Below are 9,680 nucleotides of genomic sequence, written 5' to 3' on the forward strand. Positions count from 1 at the left end.
GCTAATTTTTCTCATACATCAATGAGGTTTTCTGTGATACATTAATTTAGCATATAGCATAAAGCTTGGCCATTGTCTTTTTTATTAAATATGGCACCATGAATTGTGCGTCATCACTATTCGCAAAAATTATACCCATCAGTATGTTTGTTGGGTTAGGTTATTTAATTACGGCAAAGCCTCGAGGGCTATCTGCCTAAGGGGAGGGATGCCTTCGTGGAGGACTTTCTCAGGGGAACTGGCTCGTATACACGTTACACATGGGGAAAACCACGAAAACACCCATGCAGCCAGCCCGTCCGCGGGATTCGAACCTCGGACCGAACTACCAGTGTTCAGCGACTTTACCGCTCGGCCGCTGGGGGCTGTATGTTTGTTGGGAGCTTCTTTCTTATTTTACCAATATGCAAAGTTTAAGTTCAGCATTTAAATAACATGTTTTTAACTACTGTTCTGTCTGAATATTTAACAGTTGTCAATATTAATAAATATTTAAAGAATACTTTCATTGCGAATAGTAGTGATGTTTTTAAATATTCTAGAACTCCAATTATCGATCGCTGGTTTGCAAAGTAAAATTTAGCTTGTAAATTTATTTATTATTTTTAATTTTTTTTTCCCTTTTAATATGAAAGAATGGTCTTTCATTATTATTTTACATAAATTTATGTCGTTTAATTACATATTACTTTTTTATTCAATACAAAAAATATTTTAGTTTTATTTTTCAGCAGAAATAGGTTAAAGATTTGTTTTACTCAAATAAAGAAAAAAAATTTCTTTTACATTTTAATACAGGCGAATTCAAGCTCAAATCCCGGGGAACAGTGACATTTTCATGGCTTTTCATGTGCTACGTGAATATGAGCCGGTTTTTATTAAGTCACTCGTGATAGCATCCTTTCCATGGCAGACAGCTCTCGAGTGCTTTGTAATAATCCACATAATTTAATTTGTTACCAAATTAGCATGTGACAAACAGTTTTATACAGAAAGATATTCTTTATTCCATTCTTATTTACCTAAATTCATATGAAGATATCTGATAAGATAAAGGTCCGTTTAAGCAGATCTTCGCCCAAGATTGTTGCGTACTGCCAATCTTTAAGTTACATATGTTTTTACCTCTTGAAGCTGAAATCTTTTTGTCAATATTTCTTTTTTTCCAATAAAAGGTTTTTAGCGTACGTCTTTCTAGTCTCGTTTATTGAAATAACTAACTTAAAAAGACATGCATTTAGAAACCTTTATCACCGTGGATATAATACAAAGATCCCAAAATTAAAAGGAATATATATATATAAAATTTTTTTTAAACCTGAAAGGTTTCAGATTTTAAATTACGTCCGTCCAAAGGGGCGTTTTTTTAACGTTTTGTGTGTTACCTTTATTTATTAAATATCATGTTCCTTGCACTTAAAAACCATAAAATTCAGTTCAACAGCAATGTCGCAAAGTAATTTTAAATTGAGTCTATTTCCGATACACAGTTCCTTGCGCTAGAGATAAAAAGGTCCCCCCCCCCCGCGTAGAGTGTTGCCATTGCTCGCTTTTAAATCGTTGAGTTTGTTACTTAAAAATTCATTAAAGTTTTAGAAAATATGAAATCGATCATAAAACAAATTCCAAATTTGGTCTTCCACATGCCCATATTCGTAGGAGGATTACGTCGTTCAAAATTCGAAGGCTCTATGTACCGTTGTTTTATCATAATGCGAGAAATATACATACATTTATGCAGATTTTTCATTATTTAATTTCTTCAAATATAATGCGAGACTCTAATATTAAATGGCAACAATTTGAAAAGGTGAAACGGACATTTATAGTGATTCAACGCCAAATAGCAAAACGAAAACAATAGTCCTTCAGGGACAAAGCGCCTTTGGACTAGAAAGGAAGGAACATGTAAAGGAAAAGATCCGAAAAATAAAACAGTATCATACAGTCCCAGGTCTTATTTCATTGAAAGACAAAAAGAATACAGAGCTGTGATACAATGACTTAGTTCAGTCATCAAATAACAATTCTATGCAACGCACATATAATAAGCACGGAAATAGAGTACGAGAAACAGAGTTCGATACCCAGATGAATTCCCCCCCCCTCTTAGAGAATTTAAGTTTTAGTGCACAAAAACATCTTATTGTTCAATAATCATGGAAAAAAAAGTTTCAACACGGACCAAGTTACTATTATAATAATCAACAGTATAATTATCTTCGATAATTTTCTTACATTAGCCCTATTTTTTAAAGATTCAATCTGTAACATTATATTTTAGAGCAAGTTTGTATATGGTAAAGCACATCAGAGGTATTTGTCTAAGGAGGACCTTCGTGAAGGACTTCCTCTCGGACACTGGCTCGTCGTATTCACGTTATACATAACGAACTGTACTTTAAACATAAATTTAAATAAATGTAATCTTCCATCATCAGTTAGATCGAAAGCTTCTAAAACAAAGATGATATCATGTACTCCATTGTTATTCTGATTAGAAAGTATAATTTTTATACATTCACTAGTTTTTCTTTTCTTTTTTTTTTTTTCTTTTTTTTATTATATCCCCTTCTTTGGATCAAAGAGAATAAATTAAAATATACATGAAACCTTTTGAATTATACGGTTTTATTAAAAGCACTATGAAGAGGAGAAAAAAATTTAGTACCTCATCAGTCTAAACCATACACGATTATAAATAAAATCTTAAGGCAGTCATATAAAAACTGTTACAGGTATATTATCAGAATCTGGAGGAACAACAGAAGTGATAACACTGGAATGACATGTATAAAGATTATTACATTTATTATAAATATTATTCATTATATTAATATTATTTATTATATTTCTTTTTCACAATTTTGAAATAAAATCTATCATTACTGGGAACCCTACGATTTTATTTATTGCCACATATGATCATAGAATATTGTGACAGATATTTTTTTAACCTTTTAATGCGTTAAATAAAAATCGCATAGCTTCAAAGTTTTTTTAAACATATATTTCATTTAAAATATTTGGCCAATTTTCCAAAATTCAAAATAAATACATTCCGATGAATGCGACCATTTAGCAACGACAGCAATTTATATACGACCCCTTGCGACACTACACCTGCAAACCTGGATTGCAACTCTCGCTAGCAACCATCCACTCCGCAAGGTGCATTGCTTCCAATTAAGTGCGAAGGGGAAGCGGGACATTTTTTCGCAGGGTTGCTCACTGGAAGAGTATATACAATAAATGAAACGAATCGCAAATTTACATGATACTTAGCATTTATTATACACAGCAGATCAGCAATTCTTATTAAAAACTCAGAACAATTACAGCATTTAAAACTCTACCGTATATACGTGGAAAACATCCTATTTCCTGCAGATTTTAATGACTTAGTTAAAATACGAAATTAAAATATAACCATGAATTCAGATAAACAATTATATTAATTATTTATATCATATTTTTGAATAACACCATATCAATCCACAGGGACTAAAAGACTTCAAATCAATTTCAAATAGGGGGGAGGGAAGACTCATAAATTAAATTCTAGATATCGGATATTAAAAATTTTACTACGCTTCACAGAGTGTTATATTTCTGAATGATAAAAAATTCATAAAATGTCAAAACATATAAATTAACCGAAAAAAAATCTTAAAACTTGGGTCATTTCATAAAGAATATTGTGTATTTTGCAGTCACAAACCAGTAAAATGAAAACTCTCAAGCTATAAAAGAACTACCTTCCACGAATTCCCTACAAATTAACACAATATACGTATATATAAAGGTTGAGAACACTCATTTAACCATTTTTTAACGTCCATTTCCTTAACTTTCGGGAATAGAAAAACTTTAAAAATTAACAACATACATAAATGTTCAATATATATATTTTTACCAGTCTTTTCCTTTTTATAAATAACGATTAAATTCCATTAAATTTAGTTCTCATTTCATGTATGCAACAGTTACACAACATTATCAAAGAGTATTTTGATACAATGTTTATTTTGAATATTAAAAGTTTCGCCGCTGAAGGATGGCATTTGCTCTTCAGCGAATGACGTTAATCCGTATTAAAAATAAGGTCAAAGAAAATATATATCAGATTTTGTTTGCACAACGGATAGGCAAAGAAATCGAATTGCTCATCCTTGACTAGCTATTTACTTGTCTGATTGCCAATATACATAAAATGGAACCTTGACATACAAAAAAACATGCAAATTATAAAAATCAAATAGAAATGTTCCACTTTAGATCCTGATCTGAATGATTACATTGAAAGTTGGTTAAATAATAAAAAAATTCTCCAATCAGTTACAAAAGACTGCAGAATTCACTTGGATGTTAAAATACTGTAAAATTAGAGAATACTGTAATAATCGAATTTAAATATAACACACAATTCTTACTATGAATTTAAAGAAATAAATTTTCAAATCAGATGTAAACGTGTTTATTTCTCAGAAGAAAATAATTTGTGATTAATAATGTACCTCCTACTTTTACTTGCTGCAGCTAAACTGACAACAAAAAGAATAAATTTTTCTGCAACATTAATATTCAAAATGATATAAAAATATTCAGAAATTCTTAAATAAAAATAAAAATGTTGTAACAGATGTAAGGAAAAAAGGTTGATCTTTACAATATGGTAACTGGTAGTTTGGCGACATTTTGGAGGCGATAAAGGTTACTACCTGGGACTTTGATAATAATGTGAGCAGTACTCAGATTGTAAGGTAATTTTTATTAATTTAATGTATGTGCTCATTTATATTTTAAGTAGTGTTTTTGAATTTAATTATATTTTAATGAAATGATAGTTATTTTGTGAATTTTATGTTTGTAGGAATTTGGTATACGTTTAAGTTGAAATAAACGTGCATGGAAATAATTTAAATATTTGATACTAAGTATTTGTAATACTTGCGGTATGAATTCGTTGGTGACGTGTATAATGTAATAGATGATTTAGAGGTAAAAGTTTTTGGATATTTTATTTATTTTATATGTGGAAATGTTCATATTTGTAAAGGGTAAATACTTTTCGCGATCAGGTAATTTCATATATGTTCTTTTTACCGGGTTTAAAGATTGAGAAAATTGTCATGTATTTTCGTGAAATTTTTCTAATTTATGAAAAAAAAGCAGTGTACATGGATATAGTGAAGAGTGTGCGCAATGCCATTTTTGTGCAATTCTGGGATGCTTTTTTAAGTAAAAATAAGTCGGCGTGTACATGGTTTATGTGTATGTGTTATTTTGAAAAACGCGTAAGGAGTATGGTATTGTGCACTTTTTCCCAATTTTGCAGTGAATATTTGTCATGATTAAGCAGTTTTGTTTGATAAAATTTCTAGCATAAGTGTAATTCTGCTAGTAGATTGTTGGAAGAAGTGTTCATTAGATAAGAAGAAAAGAAACATGTCTTTACTTCGTGAAGACAAAATGGCGGCGGGGAAAAAAAAATAGAGGGTTGCTGTAGGAGAGTTGGTTGCCAAATTTTCGCCAAAAAATCGCCAAGTTACCATAATGTAAAGATCAACCGGAAAAAATTCTAACTTTAGATTAATTTCAGTTTCAGACAGGTGTTAATTTAGAAGAAAATTCTGTATATTGTACAATATGTGACGCAGATCTCATTCCATTAAGAATCGCAATATTTTGAACTACTTCCTATATATTGAAAAAGGAAGTAAAAGTAAAAATCTACATACTAAAAAATATCTGAATTTTTATTATTATAGTAATATTTCAGCATCACATCTAAGTTAAATTTCATTACTCTTTGATACGGTATCAGTTGTGATTTCCCACCCCTTTAAAACTTTTACCGCAGTCATAAACTAACATCCGGAAGTGACGTAACATTTTAGCAATTATGTCCCCTCCTTGCTATGCTAATCAAACTTCTAGCTACTTTGTTGTAATCTTTATCGCCCAAGCATCGCGCCAAATTTACTCTAAATACAAAATTTGTCAACCTGATTACTATTCAAATTTGAAAAGATTTCAGTACTGATCAAATATGAAAATTCAATGTGTTTTAATCAGACATTTTTGTATTGAAATTATATGAGCATGAAACCAAAATCAGCAATCAGCAAAATTTGAGACTTACAATTTAATTAATTTAAAATAAGTAGTTGCGAATAGAGAGCGGGGGGGGGGGGGCAGGCTATATAGTAAAGGAGAAAATAAGACAGATTTTTCAGTCTTATTTATTCTTAATATAGACAGTCTTAATTATTCTTAATATAAACAAAATATTAGACCAACTGTAATTAGCAACATGGTAGTTAAGCTTTCATTACACCTGTATATACATCTATTTATAGAATTATCTATAAATATTACAAATCTGCCTACGTGTACATTCTGAATTAATATATCAAATATTATATATATTAAAAAACTTAGTGATACAATTTCCTTAATGATATTGTGATGAAGGCTGTCTCTCTCTCATTTATCAAGTACTGAAATTTGATCTTCATTCCATGCTACAGGCACCTCAATAATAATATATTTACTAATGGATTAAATAATAATATATTTACTAATGGATTGTTTTGTATATTATCTCCTTTGATAAAGGTACTAGAATTTTAAGTTGTCATTATTTTCAAATTTGAACTTTGGGCATTGTAACGGAACATCTCAGTTTTTCCTCCTACTAAGGGATGTTGAAATCTGATCATTATTTTAACAGAAAATTAATTTTAAATAAAGCTTTCTAACATAATTTCTGCTTGTTCGTTAACATTTATAGGGAGCAATATTATATTTACTAGCAAAGTTAGGTATTACTATTTAAGCCGAATAAAATATTGCAGTTTTTGAAATCAGTCACTAGAAACTTAACGCGATTTAACCAGCTTGTTATCACTATTCCCAAAAAATAAAACTCTAGTGTTAAATGTTAATATAACACATTTTTCAGATTATCTTCATTAACTATACTAAAATCAACAAAAATAAAGAATTCTAACTCTTTCATGCTAATTGATTTTCAGAAAAAGATCCCCAAATCCAATGGAGTTTTATTACTTAGATATACTCTTTCTATAATATTTTATATCATATTTGAAAATGCTTATCAGTCAAGCTTATAAAGCTGTAATATGCCATCAGGACAGCTAATTGTAACAATCAGACATTGAAAAAAGGAAATAAATTTACATTTTTATGAATTACTTTTCTATTTTAGTTTTATAATTCATTTTTAAATAAAGATATGAATATATAAATAATAAGTATGCATTAAATTTGTTTAAAAATAGATTTGAAAATCCTTTCAGTTCCATAAGTCAATAATGCCTAATATTTTAGTGCATCATTCAATATTTATGTAAATTTCACAAGATAAAAAAAATTAATATAAAATATCAGAAGCATAACCTAAAGTACAGAAAGTAATGCATTATTCCGATGAAGCTTAATTTTGAAATTAAGGCCAAGATTTATTATTATTATTATTTTTAATATTTACATGTTCATGAAGAGATTAGAATTTAAAGGTAACCAAGATTAGAAAAATCTCAGTATTTGATCTAAAATATTAACAGATCCATAGTATAACTACTTTTGAGATGTTCCGTTACAATGCCCAAAGTTCAAATTTGAAAATAATGACAACTTAAAATTCTAGTACCTTTATCAAAGGAGATAATGTACAAAACAATCCATTAGCTATTATTTTATTACTATTATTAAATATATTATTATTTTATTACTTAGCAGCTTTCATGCAAGTATTAAGGAATTTATTATGATTAATTAATATATTTACTTTAACTCTTTGAATCTCTCTCTCTATATATATATACTGATTTATAAAGTTATGAAGTATATGGGCTTATAATACTTATGACTACAACACTTTCTGTGTATGTGAATATAAAACAGGCAAAATAAAACTTGATATTTTGTTTAGGATTTTAAATGGAAACATGTTGAGTAATCCGACAAAAAATCATTAGATATACAGATCAGAATTGTCATCAATGAAAAGAGAGCATCAGAATGTTTTTGAAATATGTGAAATCATATTTAAAAGCTATACAAAACTGTGTTCATTTATTTACTTGACTGGAAGAAATTGCACAACATTGAGTTTAACTAACCATTCCTTACATCAGATACCATTTTATTAATTTATTAAATTTGTGCTGACATACCTGTGTTGCATATGCTGTACGGTTATGCATATTCTAGACAAAGTCTATTTTATATGCTGTTTAAACATAAACAATCTTGCAGTAAGCTTAAGCACATTAAATATATATTCCTTACTGGAAGTTTCAAATCAGTATTTCATTTTATAAGAAAGAAATACTTACTCCCCTATAAAATTAACTTGAATAAAATGTCATTAGTTGATCTTGAAAGCAATTTGATTTTAAATGTGCAAAATTTCCAGATGCATATACAACTCTGATTAATAATTGTAATCCGACAGTCATAATAAATTATAATATAATTTTACCACATATTATATTATGTGCACACTCGGCATATTAGAATTTTGACAAGAGATCACATCTAATTTCACATAATCACTTTGATACCCCTCCCCCCGAAAAACCTTATAAATTAATTGATTTCTGACATATAAAAAGATGTAGGGGGAAATTTTTTACTTACTTCAAAAAATAAGTTTGGCCAGCAGAAGTTTTTGCTTTTTCCCACCCCAGAGGAAGGGGAGTGTTATCATCATCATCAAGCAGGTCCCCATAGCTCCTCTGCCGTGGATGCTGGTGATGGGAGGAAGATATACTTTTATTATAAGCCTGTTGTAAAGACGCAGGAGACGAGTGTGCTCTAGGATGATTGATCTGCAATCCACTCGGTAGTTGCTGCTGCGTTTGTGGCTGGGACGGAGTATCCGAGCCACCCCCGGGCGGGTAACTGGAACCATCAGCGCTGGATTCCCGAGAATGTGACGCAGATTTCGATCCTTTTTCGGGTTGCTGAAAAAACGAAGGCGGCAAATTCCTAAGACGCATAGGAACCGTTAAAGGTACCTGATAATCCTTTGGGTGGATGACGGCGTTGAAGAGTTCGTCCAATTTAGTTTCACTATCACTGCGAATGTGCACCACCTGATTGGGTCCTTTCTGTTCGATGACATCTTGCTGTTGCTGGGACATGTTTCTCGGCACTTTACAAGTCTTAAAACTGACGACGCGACGTCACCTAACAGAGGAGGGTGGCCTTTAGAGGATTAATGTCCACAAAGCTCAGCTCAAGGCTCAGCAACGTAGCATACCTCCCCCTGCGTTTACGTATGTACACACTCTTCGAAAACTAACTTCTACCGAGATTTCTGTGTACAAAACGCTGACGAAAAGCTCCGGTGGGTTGCCATAACAAAAAGTTACTCTTTGACCAATCAGAGCGCTCTCTGTATGAATCTCGCCAAATCAAGTCAAATTGCGCCAAATTGGGTTTTTACGAACTAAAACTTGTTTTTCATGTTTTACTCACTTTCATCTGTTCTGATTTGAGCTAGTTACGTAAGCGCAAGGGAAATGCGAGAGGCTTTTAATAAATATGAATGCTAAAATACGCAATTTTTAAACTAAATTCATCGAATGATAAAGAATTTATTGCAATAAATGTAATAAATAATATTTTTATGTGCAACTAAGACC

The 9,680-nt window shown here is 30.5% G+C and overlaps 1 protein-coding gene across 2 annotated transcripts in view; it reads right to left on the bottom strand.

The window, feature by feature from the left end:
- Nucleotides 1-9,355, bottom strand: part of LOC118190952 (WW domain-containing transcription regulator protein 1-like) — a 145,754-nt gene extending 136,399 nt beyond the window's left edge. Inside the window, exon 1 of one of the 2 annotated variants that reach the window (XM_035361747.2) lies at nucleotides 8,671-9,355. In XM_035361747.2, coding sequence (XP_035217638.1) covers nucleotides 8,671-9,176 — 506 coding nt within the window. In that variant the 5' untranslated portion in view covers nucleotides 9,177-9,355. The remainder of the gene's footprint in view (nucleotides 1-8,670) is intronic. The other variant, XM_035361746.2, reaches the window with a different exon arrangement.
- Between the last annotated feature and the right edge of the window lie 325 nt (nucleotides 9,356-9,680).

Source organism: Stegodyphus dumicola, chromosome 3, assembly GCF_044657685.1.
Source record: "Stegodyphus dumicola isolate Sdum_Otavi_A_Nest chromosome 3, ASM4465768v1".
Lineage (NCBI taxonomy): Eukaryota > Metazoa > Arthropoda > Arachnida > Araneae > Eresidae > Stegodyphus > Stegodyphus dumicola.